At 34.7% G+C, this 19216-nt stretch overlaps 1 protein-coding gene across 8 annotated transcripts; it reads left to right on the plus strand.

Moving 5' to 3' along the window:
• Positions 1 to 813: 813 nt before the first annotated feature.
• Positions 814 to 19152, plus strand: LOC109544042 (scavenger receptor class B member 1). 8 transcript variants are annotated; one of them, XM_019914048.2, is made up of 11 exons: positions 814 to 911; positions 1126 to 1309; positions 9336 to 9513; positions 11961 to 12052; positions 12109 to 12272; positions 14999 to 15143; positions 17239 to 17439; positions 17498 to 17722; positions 17776 to 18069; positions 18125 to 18250; positions 18314 to 19152. In XM_019914048.2, the coding sequence occupies exons 3-11, from the start codon at positions 9384 to 9386 to the stop codon at positions 18641 to 18643; spliced, it is 1707 nt and encodes a 568-aa protein (XP_019769607.1). In that variant the 5' UTR covers positions 814 to 911; positions 1126 to 1309; positions 9336 to 9383; the 3' UTR covers positions 18644 to 19152. The 8 variants fall into 8 exon arrangements, with proteins under 8 accessions (XP_019769607.1, XP_019769609.1, XP_019769610.1 ...); XM_019914050.2 differs by having other exon boundaries at positions 1169 to 1309; XM_019914051.2 differs by having other exon boundaries at positions 1176 to 1309.
• The last annotated feature ends 64 nt before the right edge of the window (positions 19153 to 19216 follow it).

Raw genomic sequence — 19216 nt, forward strand, 5'->3', positions numbered from 1 at the left:
AAATTCATATGGAAAACATGATCATTCAAAGAAATCATGTTTGCCCTAAATGTACAGATTTCGAGTTCAAAAACGGTTAACAAAATGCTTTTGGCATTGTAAGCTGTGGATTTGTTCCTAATTATGACATATACTTTCATAACGTTAAATCTTGTAAATTTTCGCAAAAAAACAAATGCATTAAGGAATTATAGCCATATTCTATAAAAGACCGTTAGTTGGATCCAGCGATTGAAAGTGAATTGTGAAGCATAAAATCTCCAGATAGCAACAAATCAAATGAGATTAAGTCAGGGGACCTGGAGAGCCATTTGACCGCAATATATTTCCGCTTTCCTCCGATCCACTTGATTAGAAAACCATTATTTAAAAGAAAAAACATTTGATTGCATACTACGACATTCTAAGTAGATGTCTGAAGTTGTTAAATAACAAGGAAACACAAAAACCCAACAGCGCGGAAATCTTAAAAACGTGCTAAAGCAACAACTGCAAAGAAATTGCTTGATTCCAACTACTTCAAATAAAGTTCTGCTATTTTTTGTGCCAAGACACTCGAAAATATACCACTTGCCCAAGTGGTAGATTAGGAGTTACATTGTTTAGAACTGTATGATAAAATCTATCTGCAAGAGTATTAAATTCGAATAAAATATGTCAGAGATGTAACATTTTGCAAAAGATGTTGTTCCCATAGAACATGTTAAACCGTCACGTAGACAAAAGTATAAGTACGGCCATGCTTTCAAGGGTCAGTAGGTTACAGTTAAATAAAATCCTATTAATTCAATGTTATCTACTATCAATGTTAAGAGAAAATTGATAGGAAAACACAGACGTAATTTTGGGAAGAAATAAATCGTGCAGTTAAACGTTGCTTGCCAGTTGAAAAACAAATATGTTATAAACTGGTGAGTTTTTCAGGCTTTAGACCATCGTGGAAAAGAATTTCTTCGAATTTTGCGTCACACTCTAACGCCGCTAAAGATGCCAAGCCATTCGCGTTTGCAAAACATCGGGAAGAAATTATTTTCCACAAATATCGAAAAGCCCGCAAAAATTACCACTTTCGAAGAATTGAAGCGAAAGACTAATTTTTTAATTAATAATGCTTAAATGGATTAGCTTTGATTCTTCCACACTCAATGAAAGGAAATTTATATTCAAGTTTTTAGAGTGTTTCAAGCAATTAGAGTGTTAAATATAGGGCGGATTAGAAAAATGAGGTGCATACATAAACTTTTGACTAGCGTGAGTGGGTTTGCAGATACTTCGGTTAAAATAATGGAGGCCCTGCATACTTTTCGAGGTAAGTGAGATTTGAAAAAACTGTGACATTGTCCAAAATATTTTATTAAGTGAACCGTAAAAATGTATTTTGACAAAATGTCGCTATTAGCGACTGAATGAAAATATCTGTATGTTTAGGTACAGTTTCCAGCTAAAACACGACACGCGCGCAACCTCTCAATAATCACTAATTATTAATCGAAAAATACGGTCAATCCTCTAGGCAGTGACGTCAAAACGCATAATATCAGCCATTAGGTGGTTCTAGAAAGGTCGTCTTTCTAATTAAACAATTACTACCGATTTATCAAATTTAATAATATATTTAATATTATTATTCATCGTCATTATCTTTGTTCTAATTGCAGACTGTGAACTGATGGGTTCAAGTGAAATGTGTTTTCTAAGGAAACCTTCCTAAATAATGTCATTAAATAGATATTTGCTACGTAATATCTCCTCCAGTCAATTACATTTTGTTCAAGCAAATTGATGCTATAATTTTTACCTAGTCATATCACACTTAAATATTAATTTGTCTCACTTAAACTCTCAAAGTTATAACTCTTAGCCAGTTATTTAATACGCAACAAATTAGTTTTTCTAATATATGTAAAAATATGATGATGACCAAATATAGTCGATTATTCAAGTGGATGTCCATTAGCATCCACTACATACATTTGAATTTGCATTTGTACTCAACAACTCTACTCTCTATTCTGTCCACATAATGATAAGTCTTGTTTAAAAATTTGAAAAAAAATACGCTTTAAATTTTGAAACGTCTTAAAGCAAAGTTTATTCATGGACATTAACAAGCAGAGAAGACTGTTAAGCTGAAACCCCATGTATCCGAAATTCCATCTTTTGACAGCGTTTCTATTCGTCAAATGTTTTACAAATTTTTTTTAGGCCAATATTTACTAAGCTTGCAGCAGTCAGAATTATGCTGACAATAATTTCAAATCGCTTGATGCTTTAGTTTGGAGAGTGCGAATTAGTAGAAGAGCGTAGTTGAGTAAAAACTTCAATTTTGAGATCGGTATTTTCTAAGCTTGCAAAAATTAGCCTTAGGGGCAATTGTTATAAAAATTTCCGCATTTGCAGAGTCAAGTGTCTTCTAAAGATGGTAAAAGATTGTAGCGGCTAGTGGCTTTAATTTGAACGGTGTAATTTTTTTAAGAGAGGGCGCTGTTGAGGAGAAGCGTCCATTTTGAAATCGGTATTTGCTAAGCTGGCAAGAATCAGAATTACGCGTAAATTTCATGCAACTTTCTGCGTGAATCAATTTTGTTCTACAGATTGTGAAAGTTCCAAGTAACTTACTGCTTTCGTTCAAAAAATGTGAATTTTCTAAAAACTTCCATATTGAGATCGGTAGTTAATAAGGTGGTAAAAATGAAAATGCTGAGCCTTTGTTATGAAAATTTCAACATGTGTAGCTTCAAGTGTCTTCTAGAGGTAGTAGAAGCTTCAGGTCGCCAGTTGAGTTAGTTTCGAAGATGCAAATTTTCTAAAGAGAGAGCGCCACTGATTAAAAAGTTCCATATTGAGATCGGTATTTGCTAAACTGGCAAAATCATAATATGCCCAATTTTTCTGCAACTTTATGCGTCTGTATAGCCAATTGCGTTCTACAGGCTGTAAATGTCTCAAATTGCTTCTTGTGTTAATCTGAAAAAGAGTCCTTTTTTTAAGAGAGTGTGCAATTAAGTAAAACATCCATTTTGAAATCCGTATTAGCTGACTTGTCAAAAATCACAATTTTTGGATATTTTAATGCACCTTTCTGCATCCGTAGAGTCAGGCATCTTCTTAAAGTGGGAAAAGTTTCAGGATGCTAATTGCTTCAGTTTCAAAGATGCAATTTTTTTAAAGAGAGAGCGCCGTTGGGTGAAAACTTCCATTTTGCGATCGGTATTTGCTGCCCTAGCGATAATTAGCATTATGAGCATTTGTTATGAATAATTCAGAATGTGTAGAATAAAGTGTCTTCTAAAGGCGATGAAAGTTTCAAGTCTCCAGTTACTTTAGTTTCGAAGCTGCAAATTTTCTAAAGTAAGAGCTGTGCTGATTAAAAAGTCCCATCTTGAGATCGGTATTTGCTAAGCTGGCGAAAATCAGGATTATGCCCAATTGCCATGCAATTTTCTGGGTCTGTAGAGCCAAATGTCTGCTACAGGATGTGAGAGTTCCAAGTAATTTACTGCTTTAGTGTCAAAAGTGTAATTTTTTAAAGAACGAACGCCGTTGAGTAAAAACACACATTTTGAGATCGGTACTTGCTAAGCAGGCAAAATCAGTAATATTTGAAATTTGCATGCAACTTTCTGCGTCTGTAGAGCCAATTGCGTTCTACACGTTGTAAATGTTTCAAATTGCTTAGTGAGTTAATTTGGGACGGAACAATTTTTTAAAACAAAGTTTGCAGTTGAGTAAAAACGTCCTTCATCAGATCGATATTTACTGAGCCGGCAAAAATAAGAAATTGGGTCAATTTTCATGTAACTTTCTGCATCTGTAGACACACGTCTTGTCTAAATTCGGCGACAATTTTATGTTGCTACTGGGGTTAGTTCGGAAGATGCGAATTTTTAAATAAGACGGCGCCGTTGTTTAAAATCGTCCATTATAAGACCAATATTTACTAAGCCGACAAAAATCTCGATTTTAGTCGATTTTAAAACCTTTGTCATCTGTAGTGCCAAGTGTTTTCTTCAAACGCTGAAAAATTAATGTTCCTATTTGCTTTAGTTTGGAAAATAGAAATTTTTAGAGGAGAGAGTGCGGTTAAGTAAAACATCCATTATGAGCCGAATATATACTAAGCTAATAGAGGAACCTTCCACCTATAAAAATCTGGGAACTGGTTTATTTTTCTGCCAAACTGCAGAACCACCAAATATCATATTAAGGTGCTGTAATAGTCTTGGTGTCTTTAAAAAATCTTGTGTTATATACATTAAAGAAAACATTAGCATTTGATTTAAAATATTTTTAAATTTTTGTTAAATGTTTGAAAATTGTTTTGCTGGCAACAGCTATTAATAAAGATATTATTATTATTATTATTATTAATCCCACATGAGACAGCAAAATATCTGCAAAAAAAATCATTAAAATTGAGTTATTGGTGTTACAGACTTGGGACTAGCGCTTCAACGAATCGAAAACGACAAACTGCAGAATCACAAAAACGTCGTTTAAACCCCAAATATGTCAGGTGTTTGGAATTTCTCCAAAGAATAGAGGAAAATTCGAGCTATCAATCTGAAAAAAATATATTAAAATCCGAGAACTGGTTAATTTTTTACAGACTTTGAAATTGGCGCTTCAATTAAGCGCAAAATGCCCAACTGCAGAATTTTTTCCTGCTCAAAAATTGGTTGCATACAACGGATTATTGAAGAAAAATCTCTTCTGTCAGGATGCGACAACATTCTATACACTTCCGACCTAAAAGCCTGTAATTTATCATTCCGATTGCGATTTTTAATGTTATATTTATTCGCAATCACCATATGCCAAACGAGCAATACCCTCATTCTTTTATCACTTTGATTACTAGCGCCTAGAAATTTTATTTACATTTAATTGCAAGAAATGGATCTGAAAATAGCAGTTTAATCGCATGAACTCTGCCGCTATCTATTTAACATAAGTATCACATAAAGCAACCTTTTGCCATACATGAGAGGTTTTCATCCGATCGCAACATTTTTAAATTTGGATTAACTACCAATCAATCAATCAAGCCAGTTAAATTTCTCAGGTGTCTTTTTCCAACTGTAACAACGCTTTGTTTTTTGCTCATTATCAATCAATAACGATTCAATAGATTTGTTTTCTGCAAAGATGAATAAAATCCGTTGAAGATTGAGCATTGGCAAACAGTAGAATTTGAAACTAATTAAATAAAATTAAAAAAACAGAAGCCAATTCTATTGTTCTAGCTTATGTGAATCAATAAACAATCAATATCAATGTCAATAGCACAGAGTTTAAAAATAGCGAAACACGTTTTGAATGCTGAGACGGTTTTAGACCTCCCGTAATTTTCGCTAATACAAGTGAATCATATTCGTTATTAAACAATGGATAATCGCGTGTCTTTTCACATTCTCAAAAAGCACTGATACTTAAATCATCATTAAAGTTTATTTAAATTGAAATTAAATCATGCACAAAGTTGAGCGGGAAAAAATCCTAAATCTAAAACACCTTTCACTCCTGTTTCGATCGGCGTTTTAAAATGTTTGAAGCACATTTTCTTGTCAATAAAAAATACACACTTTTGACGGAAAAACTTGCACAATTAGTTTTGGCAAATTGCAAAAGCACACATGTCAGAGTAGATTAATCCAATTGGCGCTGATTTAGTGTACAAAGTTTCTTTTGTAAGGTAATTTGAAGCAAAGTGATACAAATTCCAACAGCTACACTTGACACATATAGGATAATTAAGTGAATCAAGTAATTATAACATTTATCAATTTTTTTTCATAATTTCGTTCGGAAAAAATGCAATATTTCTCAAACATTAGTGTATGCTAATCAGTTTTATGCTACCGCCTAAATAATTACTTAAGGAAACGTTTCGGAAATATACGCTTGAGTCAGGTTCGAATCGTTTAAAAACCACCGATTTTATGTATCAGAAAAACCTGCTTTAACTTCATAGGTATAAATTGAAAAATATTCCGTTGAAACCATTGTAAACTACTAACGGCTGCTGCGTTCGAATTTCATTTAAATAGTTTTAAAATCTTGGGCACAAATACTTTGCAATAAATGTATTATACAAATTAAATTAAATGCTGCCGATTATTTTTCAAGAGTTAATTAATAATCGATTGCCGCGGTTCCAAAATATTATTCGTATGGTTTGCAAGAGTCCACAGTCCAAAACTACGCACGTGAAATTAATGATCTCTTCTATCACATATTAACTGTTATGCACCTGAAATACTGCGAAAATGCCATTAGTAGTCAACCAAAAACGAAAAATCTGTGCAAAATCAAGGCTGAGTGTAAAAATCATAGACCGCAAGCTGTAAACAGTCCACCACAGATCCATTAAATTTCCGTAGAAAAGTCATTGACGCAAATTTGCTAGACATCATTTTTATGTTCACGATCAATTGCCGCATGAAAAAGACACATTTTTAATCAACCTATCAATTATATGCAAATTAGTTCTTAGTTCAAGTTTGCTTCCTATTTGGCAAAGTCCCATCATTTACCGGTTTTTTGTATAAACGGTGTACAAATTCATCAACTTCAAGTAGGAAATATTCTCGGTGTTTTTCAGTCTATTAAATTTGTGGCTAAATTTACTTAGTTATATTAATTAGCTAGCTAAAAATATACTGAGTTCAGTTAAGTAATGCTAATTTAATTAGGCAAATTATATAATTAAAAACACATTAGTTAAAAGGTTTTTTGGTTACGAGAGAACGGGAACAACTAAAGAGTTCAGATCGCTTTCAAACAAGCGCCCAGAAAGGGCACCAAAAAAGGATGGAAACATACTTAGAGTAAGGCAATCAAAAAGACTAAATGAACAAATAACACAAGTACTGATTGGAATTAAAGAGAATTTAGTTTTGTTTTGCTTTGTTCCCTGTTAATGTTCTTAGGATTGAGCTGTGAAGAGCTCAAAGACCGATTGGCCGATGGCTTTTTCTATGAAGAATTATACCGGTATAACTTGACGTTGAAAATCGCCAATAATGGAACCAGGTTTATATCGTTTTGTCGTTAACTTTCAGGTTTCCATGTACCTTATTGCTCTGTGGAAAGTTTTGAGCTCTTCGGCCAGACATTGACCCTAAATATCTTTTCGGTCGGGGGAAATACAGAAACGTAAACTCAGCTTGAAGAAGGCAGCAAAATGCAAACAAAAGACCTTCTTGACCGGGAAAAAAGGAAGAAACCCGTTTAGCTCGATTTAATCCTTTTATTGTTGGGCACTTTACACCTGACAGTAAAATAATTGGTTAAGATGGCAATCGGACTGAAAAATTTTGCAAAACTCATACGAAGGGATCTTTGCAATATCAAAACAGGCAAAGAAGACCAGATTTGGCCGTTGTATGTTGAAAATCGGCAATAATGGAACCCGCTTTATATCGGATTGCCAATAAATTGCAGGTTTCCATGTCTTGTTGCTCTGTGGAAGCTTTTGAGCTCTTCGGTCAGACTTTGACCCTAAAGCGGCCTACTCACACGGCAATTTACAAGACCCTCCAAGACGCCAAAAAATTGGGATTGCCTTTGCAGCGCTAACAGCAGATATGAATAGAAAGAAAATAAAATACTGGTCAAAACAATGGTTTTTGAAAAGAAGGGGATTTTGTCATTCCAATTTAATCGAGAAATTAGAACCCATGGACTTTAAAATTTTTAAAGGATAAATATTGACTGCGTTGAACAACTGCTTAATATGGTGCGACCATTAATAGCAAAAAAAGATACTTTAGTGAAGTCCGCTCATTAATCACTATGTAACAGGATTTTTTGCAAGAACAAAAGAAGCAAAGAAGAGCAAACCTGCGCAAACAACAGTTTACAGTTTGTAATCGTTCAGGTCTGCAAAGTTGCTGATAATTAATTTATTTGCGCTTCAAATTGGACCAATTTGCACCAACAGTTAATAGATAAATGAGGAGACCAAATGACGTAAAACATGCCGCTAACACGAAATATCACACCTAACTACTAATTACTTAAAATATTGATGACAATTTCCAGAAAACCCAAACTAACACGTGCACAAAAAGTTCTAGTGATTTGTAACTTTGTCATCAACGCGTAAATAAAATTATAAACAATTAAAAATTTTAAACCGAACCCAGCCCAGGCTTGCAGAAAGTCATTAAACGAAAATAGACATAAACTGATTTTTTTCTCATAAAATCTTTGTAAGGCACTTGGTTTTAAAATATTTAAAATTATGAAGGAAAAGCAAACGTTGAAAACATACCATTTAATTGCCGAAAAATGGCTGGTCCTTCGAGCCGGATAGAGTGGTGCCTGGCAAACTTAATCCTTTGATTAATAAGAATTAATTAAGAAACCGCGACTTCAATCAAAGTTTGAAGGTGAAAAAAACGAGCAGAAAAAAGATTTTCCAAATAAAAGCGAAAACCCGCAGCTCGGACAGACGTGTGTGTCATCCTTGAATCAGGCTCACACGCAGGTCGACCTCTTCGAAAAACTTCTGGGTGCAAAACGGAGCGCTCCGATTGGTCAGCGAAACGTACCAACGCAACTTGCTTCTATTCCTGCTGTTGCAATCTATAAAATGCAAATGCTGTTCGGCGAATGAAGCTATTTCAATTGCGACGTCTCATTTACAGGCACTAAGACGTTGGTGGCGAAGTGGTACCGCATTGGACACGCAATATTACGCGAGTTACGACTTACCGCGGGTTTGTTTACATATCGAAAGTAGTACCAAGTTCAGTAGTCTCAAACGTGATTTATTAGCGAGTACTGATTGCTTTTGTTTAGAGTATTGGTGCGTTTTCGAAAAACCAAAAAACAGCCAAAAACGGTTTTGGTTCCGATTTTGGGTTTTTGTGTTTGCCTGGTGGTTTCACACGAGAAAGTATGTTTGTTTTTTGTTGAAAATTTGTTTTTGAAAAATTAACTGAACTGTTTCACTCTTTGTGCCCTTTTTTTATTGTTCCGCAAAGTTTACATATTAGTTAACCATAATTCATGTTAAAAAAAGCTTATGACTTTAGAACTTATTTAGAATTCGACACTATTTGCTTCTTTTAAACAAGCTTCGATTTACTAAACACGCATAATTTTTATAGTCTCATTTAAATTTGTGAAAAATAGTGTATTAAATAATTACCTAAAGAGTCGAAACCTCTGCATACATAAAAAAAACTAAGGAAACAACGATTAGAAGATTCAAAACTACTGCAAGTTAAAAAAAATATTCATCAATTTCTGCGGAAGTTTTGGCTCTATCCACCAGCAAACTGACGTCGTTTATATCCAAACTAAGCAAGCAAAAACTGTTTTAGCGTTGAATGTTTAAATCTAATCGGAAAAAGTGATCACATATTTTCGAAATGAAGGACTTTCGCATGATTTGGAGAGGCATCTTTGGAGGAACATACGATACGGTTCATCAGCAGGAGCAAGTTTTAAAAGCACCGAAATTTCGGGATGAAAGAAGCAAAAAGTGCCAGGATAGAAGAAGTGAGTATTGAAATCAACCGAACTGAAACGTGATTTTCCTGTTGAGAGAAAAACGAATTTAACTTTGAAATTAGTTGCCGAATTATTATCATAATAAAGCGATTTATACTAAGCGGCAGTGATTTTTTCGCGGAATGCTCAATAAAAATCGCAAACATCCTCTATGGGAATAGTGGGAAATTGATTTAACTCGGACAGTGGAAAAGACCAACAGAAGATTATGTTGGTCAAAATTTGAAAATTTACCAAATTTATTCACCAGAAACCCGAATTACCAGTATCTAATTTCGTCAATTAAACCACTCACATTGACTGATGATTGGTAAAAATCCCAGATTTTTGTTAACTACCATTTGTGACGCATTTAAGTCATAAAACTTACCTACACTAAAGACAATAACAATAAGGAAGATGACTTTATTATGACGCGACATTGCCAATTGCTAATTTATTCATTAGGAATATTTTAAATGTGGTTTTCATGTACTCGAAAAATTCTGGTTTGTGAAATGATGGCGATTGTATACGGCAACCTTGGACATTATTTGGAATATAAACCCAATAAATATCTATGTATGTTTTCCACTCACTGGCAGTAATGGAAAAATGGTCCAAAAGCGACTGAAAAACATTGAAAACTGTAAAAGATTTGAATTAAACCTCATATAGATTCGAAGATTCGAAAATCGCTTATCACTTACAAAACAAAAATTCCTGATCCGAATCGGTCAATCTAAAAATATGAAACAGGTCACAAACAAGACCTAATTCGACCATTTGGAAGAAATTCACGTAGCCACGATTACATCCATAAAGGTATTTCATAAAAGCATGCAAAACCTTGGAAAGACGCCCATAAAAAAGTTGAATAATGAGAAAAATAAGCAACATCGGCAGCAAAATGAAAATTAACACTAAAATTGAGTCAAGATCCATGTTAATAACAGGTCTTTCTTACTGGAGAATGTGAAACCCTTTGCTCTTTCTTTTCATCTCAATTCTTTAAAAAATTGTGATTCTCTCATCGAAATGAAACAGGCAAAATTTAACTTCCGTATTTAAAATCATCACATCGGAAATCCCATAAATCAGCTCAAGATCAACTAAACCAGCCAATCTCAAATTGTTGCAATTTCGAAAATTCTATCAGATATAATCGGCGAATACGACAAGGTTAGCTAAATGGCCAATAACTATCATTATTTTGCCACACAGGAAATATGTTCAATAAAAAAGTGGAAGATCTTAATGCTAAACCTTTAAAAATTTTACAAAGGTCACATGAATAATCAGTGGACTTGACGGTCATTTGGCAATTTGGAAAATCGTTATTAATCGAACCCAATTACTGGAAAAAATTGCATATCGATATTTGGCAATGAAATGTTCAATATTAACGGGTGCTGATTGAAACTTTCGCATACCATTAGCAAGCAAATGTGAGAAAACTTCGGAATTAAAAAAATTATTTACGACTAAAACCTTCAACAAATCTAGATGGAAATATCAACCACCCAACGTCTTGTCTCAATGTCATCAGCGATCAATTAACAATAATTAGAGTCAGTACCCGAAATTGAAAAATTTAAATTGTTTACAGCGGCAAAAAGAAAGGGAGTTTAAGCCAATAATAACCGGTGTCGCCAAATAAACAAGTTAAACTTGAACAATCCCGAAATTATTTAGGCCGGCAACTTTTCAATTTCCAAAAATATATGTTTATTGTCTTGTTTTCAGTTCATTTTCTTTGTAAAATTAACGCAATTTTATTGCGAGTTATTCACTCGTATTTTATAAAAACAGCACATTTGATTAACCGGCATAAAAGGCTGAAAAACTCACCAAGTATTAGAAGTAGGCATTGAACCAATCAACTCATACCATCAACATATTGCACAAAGATATAAGGAGAATAAAACTAATTTAAAAATAAGATGAGAATAAACCCAGTCCAGAAGGATGGCGAATATAGATTTGGAAAATAGTTCCTAAGAATTTGCCATGTTTGAGCAAAAAACTCAAATTTTCCTCTTGCTTCCGAACATTCAATGGGCTCAATTTGCAAATGATTGAATGAACCCAGAAAACTTTTTTTGGGAAATTTCAAGCAAACAAATTCCAAGTTGAAACTTGCAAGTTTACGCAATATTTACCAAAGGATTTAAGCATCATTCGAGTAAAAAATTTACAGAATTTTATAAATTGAACAAATCGAGACAAACATCTTATGGAATAAAATAAACATAAAATTTCCCTTTTCAATTACGTTCTTACTTCAAATCGCGGTTGTATTCGTGCGAACAACGCAATCCATATGAAACGCATTGTATGAATCAGGCCGATATGGCTCAATTAATTTGGAAATGTTTCTCGCTTATTTGCGCTATTTTCGTTACGTTTTTATTGTTATCCAATCCGATATTTGCTAATTTCAGACTTGCTTTCAGGTGCTGTATCTTTCGCTCTTTTGGGCATTGGAGGGCTTATTTCTGCGTTAATTATACTGATTGCAGACCCATACAACATTCTTTACGAATGGGTGAGTGATTTCTAGATAATTGGTTTTAATTGGAAAAAATCTTTCTTTTTTTCTAGAAAATCCAATTTGGACCCGGTGGAGAAATATTCTCCTTATGGGAAAAACCCCCGGTCGATCTCTTCCTCAAAGTGTACCTTTGGAACGTGACCAATAGTGAAGAATTCATGAGTGGGAAGGCGAAAAAGTTGAAATTTCAAGAAGTTGGACCATACACGTACCGGTAAGAATTGAAGAATTTCAACACGCTTGAAAATTTCAAAAGTGCTATCTCAGCTATGCAAAAACGACCAAAAAACTAGATACATTTTGTTTCAAGAAGGTTTTTCGAGTAAATCGAGATCAAATTTTTATCTTGAAGTATTTGAATGGAAAACCTGTTTTACAACTTTGGCTACCGCGTGCTTAAACGATTTTTAAAATTTCACGTTACTTGGATTCAGAAAGTCTTAATCGTGGGAAATATTTGGAAAATCCAATCGAACTAAAAATCGTCTTTGAGGTAATTTGCTCGCACTAAAAACATATTAAAAAATCACTAAATTAAATCGCTTATCAGTTTCAAAACACTTAAAATGAAGGGAAAAAGTTTTACTGACCTTTAGAGTCCGGGTTTTTTTATTGCAATTAACTCAAAGGGGTTTAAAGGCAACTTCTTCATTTTAAAGATAGGCTTTGTTGCAACTACAGTTAAATTTACAATTAATTAAAATATGATTATTACACGGCAAACTGCTTAATAATTTAATATCGTTAAATGGAAATTGAAAAATTCAAAATGGCTCAAGGTGGCAAGCTCGGCGCTACATGGAACTCTCTAGAATCTGTTCAAATTATCGATGGTGATTGGCTGCGTTTGTAATTTAGAGTGTCATATTGAATGTACTTGAACATCAAGCTTTAATGCCAGTTGCTGTTGCACTAACGTTGAAATTTAAGCACAAAGTAACGATTAATAACCGTAGCTCCTCAGATCAGAATCGTACATTAATCGCTTCATTAACTGGGGATTTTTAAATTAGGAATGCAAAGTTGACCAGAAAATAACCCTATAAAGCAAAAAAAGACAAAATTGGAAAAGCGGCATGACTGAAAAGAGCTAGTAAAAACTGCCCTAACTCTCAAGGAGCGATGGTTTCTTTGAAACAATCTTAAACATCCAAAGCAAAAAATTGGCGGGTTGGCAGGTTGTTCAACTGCACAGGACCATGAAATTGGGTTCAAGTTCACTTGTATTTACAATATTTTCTTATTTATGTGCAGTTACCACATCAAAGCGCACCGGTTCTCAACCAGCTGAAATTGCAATTATTGTTCTTTCTCGAATGTTCCGAGTGGAGAAAGCGGCCGCTGTCCATTGGGTGACTATTTATGCAGAAATCTGAATTTTGATTTGTCCTGGTAGCAGGGAATTGTAGTTTTGTGGGATTTTAAGGAATTACTAGAAATAAGTTTTGAGTTTTTTCCCGCAAAACTCATAAAAGACACGGAAGAAACAGCAACGTGTCTAAATTGCAGTGAATAAATTTGTCGTTGCAAAAATTCCCGCAAACAGAGTTTGAGGAAAATATCCGTGGATGGTTATCAGAACCATCGCCCTGTATATTTATTTTCTGCCGTTGCAAAACCTATGAAGAAAAGCATAAAATATCTATGATTTTAACCACGTTTTCTATTTGCGCAAGCTCCACGCTAAAACACCCTGTATGTGTAAAAAACTGTTAAGAGTACACATGTGGTTTTATTTTTGCTTCAATATCAAATTTATTGAATTTGAATTCTAATGCATGCTCTGAAGCGAAACATTTGAAATAGATAAAATCCAGAAAACTGAAAAAAATGTTAAATACTATCATACTTGGATCTCAGTGGGGTTCTACTGAATGATGTGAAATTAATGCTTACCTTCGCCTACTTAATGCAACAAACAGCTGCTTACCTGACAGCGATAGCTCATTTATTAATATGCATTTTTTTCAGAAACGAGTAATTGAATTTTTGTGTTTTTAGAAGCTGGTTAAGATTGGCGCTCATTACGTTTCGAAATAATTTATGAGTGCGTGGGCTTCGCATACATAAAAAAACTTTTCATATTATAAATTATACCTCAACTTAGTGAGGAAATGTCGCAAAAAGTCTGTAGAATAAATGCATCCCATTCAGTCAAAAAAAGGGATTGAACTTTTTATCCAGAAATTTTAATAAATTCTCCAATTCTTCTATATCTCGAAAAGAAAACTACAACGATCAGTTTGCAGATTCTCTAACGGGTTTTGAAATGGTCGTATTTGATTTTCCCTATGAGATATACAGGATGTTTCATAAACTCGTAGAAAACCAAAAATTTGCTTTCGTTCGTAGGTTGTTTCAATTTTCGATCAATTAATTCCGCTATTATATTACATAAACCCATATGGGTTTGCGTTGAATTTTAAATCTGATGATGGCGCTGTTGTCTCGCCGAAACGCTATATGAAATAAACTGTATGAACATTTTTATTTCACATTTTGACTGAAACCCAAGATACAGAAAATATAATAACAATTACACGCAGTCAGGAAAATAAATCAAAATTAATTCCGCCTTAATTCCCCCTGAAATCAAATATGATAAAATCGAATGCTTGAGTGAAAGTTTGTTCTAAAATACTTCTAAAGCTCATTATTTCCTAAAGCCCGGTGCAGTTCTAACTCATGAATCGCTCGAATTACGCACAAAGTCAATCAGTTTCAAAAGAAAATCTGCAACGCACTTTTTCATTTAATATTCTCATATTACATACCCACAGTTTTTCAATGGGAAATTAATGCATAATTGATTTAGTTTTTTTGGAAATTTTAGCAACTCTTGCCTGTTGAGCAAGAAAATAAATGCCGAGCATACATTTTTAGTGCTCAATGGAAATCAAGCTCGAAAAGTTTTGTTCACCAACATTTTTTTAATTTTAGAGAGGTTTTAACTCATGAAAACATAACGTTCAACGACAATGGAACTCTGACATCGATACCAAGCCATCCTTTGGTTTGGGAGCCCACGCTATCCGAAGGAAGAAAAGAGAGTGATTTGTTAATCTTGCCAAATATTGCCCTACTGGTAAGTTTCATGACCGAAGTTAATTGAAAAATTTCAAATTTTAATGGCCCAAAGACTAAATTTTGAGGGAATCGTCCGTTAAACCAATGCGGTAACAAACTCGATTTCAATTATTTTTAATATCTGATGAAAGTAAAAGTGAATAACTCCTAAAAGCTCGATTCCGCGTCTACCACATATAACGTGGATATTTTCCTTTCATTTCCTCCTAAGTGAGCTAAAGATATAACGAGTAACGTACGTTGCAGTATTTTGAACTTGATCAAATGTAGGTTGATTGGAATAAATTTGATTTACTATCGTTCTTACTAGAATGTGTGCACAGTAGAGCGTGGGCAGACGAAACTATGCAATTTTTAAACAGTGTGTGTTGATGATGGAGTTCAAGCCTGCACGTATGACCAACATTTCGCAATTGAAATAATCATTGAGAATTAATAGTGTAGAAAACTCCCGAAATCTGTTTGTAACCCATGATCACGTATAATTAAACTACGTGAGTAAACTAGCCGAAATAATGGGCCTGTTGAATTAAATTCGTCTTAACTAAAGCATGTCAGACAAGATCTGTGATGTTACACTAGATAGAAACTGTATGTTACGCCACTGCTTTACAAATTGGCCCTCAATAAGACGTGCTTAATTTTAGCCTAAGTTCTAGGTAAACAAACATTTCATAGGTGCCTGAAAAACCATAGATAAGCAAGTTGCTTAAAAACCTAAAAAAAAAATCTAAATAAAATTTTTAAAATGCTTATATGCGAAAAACCAACAAGCGATTTTAAAATATTTATACTGAGAGCAGTGAATGTGGGTGTTTGAGGTTTCTGCAATATTGAGGATAAATCAATAATGAAACTTGCATAACGCAAATGAAACTCTTAAAAAAACTGCATTCAGTTTCAGATTATCGAACCGTAATTCGGAATTCTATTCCCGCAATATCTTAAGTACAGTGTGCAAGAAAATTGGCCTTAACCAAGATAATAGACTGTACGCACATGTAAATGTGCAGTTATTGGATGGTTGCAAAAGAGAATTAATTGAAAGGCTACTGCTTAAGCATTTTACCCAGGTTTTAACGCTTTAGCACTTTAACGCAAGTAGGCACAAATTTTCAGATATGCTCATCAAGTACCCTTAGGACCGGTTTCGAGTCCATTAGCCCTCATCAGATAGGATTAGCCTGAAAATAACACTCCCGCTGTCTGTACCTACTTGCTGAATACAGACACCTTTGAGGGCTCTGATGATGCTGAAAGTTTCATTATTCTCTTGGATAACTAACTGGAAATTGCGTTTTTAAGGGCAAGAGAACAAACTAACGGAAAATCGCGCAACATTTTGATGTTTTCAAGGAAAAACTAAATTCGATAATTTTTCCGGCATGGAAAAAACCCTGTGTGGAAACAGACGCTTACTTTGAATCAAATGCTTAAAATCAGTTGCAAAATTGAGCATTAACTTTATTAAATTAATATATAATTATGTATAAGTAGCTACATTTATCGGCAATTCCACAAAAGCGAATGATCGGGATTTTTTTATCGGATTCACCGTTGTTCGAATGTGTTTACCGGCATTTGACGAACAACATCAACGAGAAAAATAGTCAAGTTCAAAGTTTATTATTTGAGCACAGCGAGGAAAAGTTTATTTTTCAATTAAATTCATTAATTTAATGAAAAGTGTATGTTTTTTTAATCCATTGACGCCGGAAAGTGGATATTGATCTCAATGTAACGAAAATGTTTCGTATATTAGGAGTAATTTGTACGTACTTTCCTGACTGTGTTTCAATTCCAAAATTAAAATCAAGTCCTGGGTTCTTCAGTCATTTATTTATTGTTCATTTATCAATTTACATTACACATTAAAACTGATGATGGTGGAAAACACCGAAACGTTTTTTTAAATTGATAAATGAACAATAAATAAATGACTGAAGAACCCAGGACTTGATTTTAATTAGGAGTAATTAAACAAGCAAAAAACCGAGAATACTATTTAGCTGTTGCGAAACTGCAAAAATCAACCGTATTTCATCCCAAATTAACAGGACATTGAAAATATTATTTAAAAAACAATTTTCCAGAGCATAGCGGATGTGGTGTCCAAAAAAGGACTTTTCACAAGATTGGGCCTCAACCTCATCATCAGGCAGACGAATGCGCAACCTCTGGTGCAAATGACTGCAAAAGAGTTCATGTTCGAATACAAGAGCACCTTAATGAACTTAGGCAACACTTTCATGCCTTCTTGGATCTACTTCGACAAACTCGGCCTGATTGATCGGGTAGGTCCAAAAAACTCCTAACAAAACCAGATCGATCAACCGCCTGCGTCTGTTTCAGATGTACGAGTTTCGAGGCGACTACGAGACGGTTTTCACCGGAACCGATGGGCTTTCCAACAGCGGCCTGACCGACACCTACAATGGATCGCCGAAGATTCCTCAATGGGCCAGCCCATGTGGAAACATCAACGGTTCTTCAGATGGAACCAAATTCCCCAGCAAAATTAAGCCCAATGACACGCTGTTGTTCTTCAGAAAAAGCATGTGTAGAGCCAAACCACTGGTAAACTAGTTAAAATACATTAACTCCCAGGGTAGTTACAACTGTTCCAAAAGGTTCATGTAGCGGACACAGTAGTGGATGGATTCAGCGGCTATGTGTACCACTTTCCAAACGACACCGATGATAACGGGAGGGATTTCGAAAAAAACCGATGCTTTTGCCAGGAAAAGGACATCGAACAGTGCAAACCGCGAGGGCTTTTGGATGTGAGAAACTGCTACTATGGGTTCCCAATAGCGCTCAGCTACCCCCACTTCTACGAAGCCGATCCAGTTCTATTCGATAAGGTGGAGAGCGGCTTAAATCCTGATCCCCAAAAACACCAGACGTTTTTCATCATTGAACCGGTAAGAAGGAAATTAGCTTGGCAGGACAAAGGGGAAACAAAGGGATTTTTTTCAGAACTCCGGAACGCCCCTAAATCTTGCCGTCCGATACCAGATCAACATGGCGTTGGGAAACTTGCAGAATATTGCCAATTCCGGGCGGTTCAGCAACATGGTGCTGCCTATGCTATGGATTGAAATTGTAAGTTCATCATCATTCATAACTCCTGTTGAATAGTCCTCACTTACCCACCTCGATTTGCAGGGAATGTATGGGCTGCCCAGCAGCCTAAAAATGCGCTTCAAGTTCTACTTTGAAATCATCCCAATAGCCCAAACTTGCCTAACATACGCCCTGTTCGCTTCCTCAACTTTCGGACTGCTTTACTCAATCTACAAGTTGGCCTCCGCCAGAAAACACGACGAGAATAACCCGTGGATAGAGGACGAGTTTGTGCTGACAATCGACAAAAAACTCGCCAGTTATATCTCAGAAAGGGGCCTGATTCAAAGCAATTTAGATGATGAGTTTTACATCAATTATAAAACTCCGCTGAAACGCAATATCGACAATACAAAGGTCGAAGTACTTTGATTTAAATAGTCCCGAAAGGAAACCCTGATTGAATCATGGAAGTAATAGTTTTTCTCAAGCTAGAGCCGATGTCCATCTCAAGCAGATTTCAATTGCCTGCAACCTTGTGATCATTATTTTTAATTATTTATTTTACTATTAAATGCGTACCGAAATGGATTTCAGCAAGTACGCAAAAACACTGGATTGTGCACTTAGGGTTTAGGTGCCTACTTGGCTTAATGTGTTCACCAGAATTTTAAAATGATGGAAAAACAAGAATCAAGCCCAAACTTGCCATCACCTTTCTATAAATAACTAGCTGTAGTTTATTGCAAATAGGAAGCTCATCACTGTGCGGGTCTGTTAAGGAAGCAATAATCAGCACGTTTTAGTCGCTGAGCTTTAGAAGAAAATGCAATATTTTATTCTACGTAAGTTTCTTGAGTGTTGAGTGCCTCACAAACAAAAGCTACTACTTTAAAATGCATTGTGTGCCATTTTTATAAATCAATAAATTGTTTTCAGATGTTGTGTATTGTTCTTTAAAACGAAAATTAGCTTTTAAGGGGTTGTAATTTGAAACTCAAAAAA

This window comes from Dendroctonus ponderosae, unplaced genomic scaffold (genome assembly GCF_020466585.1).
Source record: "Dendroctonus ponderosae isolate FM_Combo_2020 unplaced genomic scaffold, Dpon_F_20191213v2 Dpon_F_20191213_4, whole genome shotgun sequence".
NCBI classification, from domain to species: domain Eukaryota; kingdom Metazoa; phylum Arthropoda; class Insecta; order Coleoptera; family Curculionidae; genus Dendroctonus; species Dendroctonus ponderosae.

What these genes read in the sequence shown, in the direction of transcription:
- LOC109544042 (XM_019914048.2), top strand. Translation starts at nt 9,384, where the DNA reads ATGAAGGACTTTCGCATGATTTGGAGAGGCATCTTTGGAGGAACATAC. An exon ending in AAAGTGCCAGGATAGAAGAA is followed by an intron (nt 9,514 to 11,960) that starts GTGAGTATTGAA and finishes ACTTGCTTTCAG; the next exon opens with GTGCTGTATCTTTCGCTCTT. An exon ending in AACTCGGCCTGATTGATCGG is followed by an intron (nt 17,440 to 17,497) that starts GTAGGTCCAAAA and finishes CGTCTGTTTCAG; the next exon opens with ATGTACGAGTTTCGAGGCGA.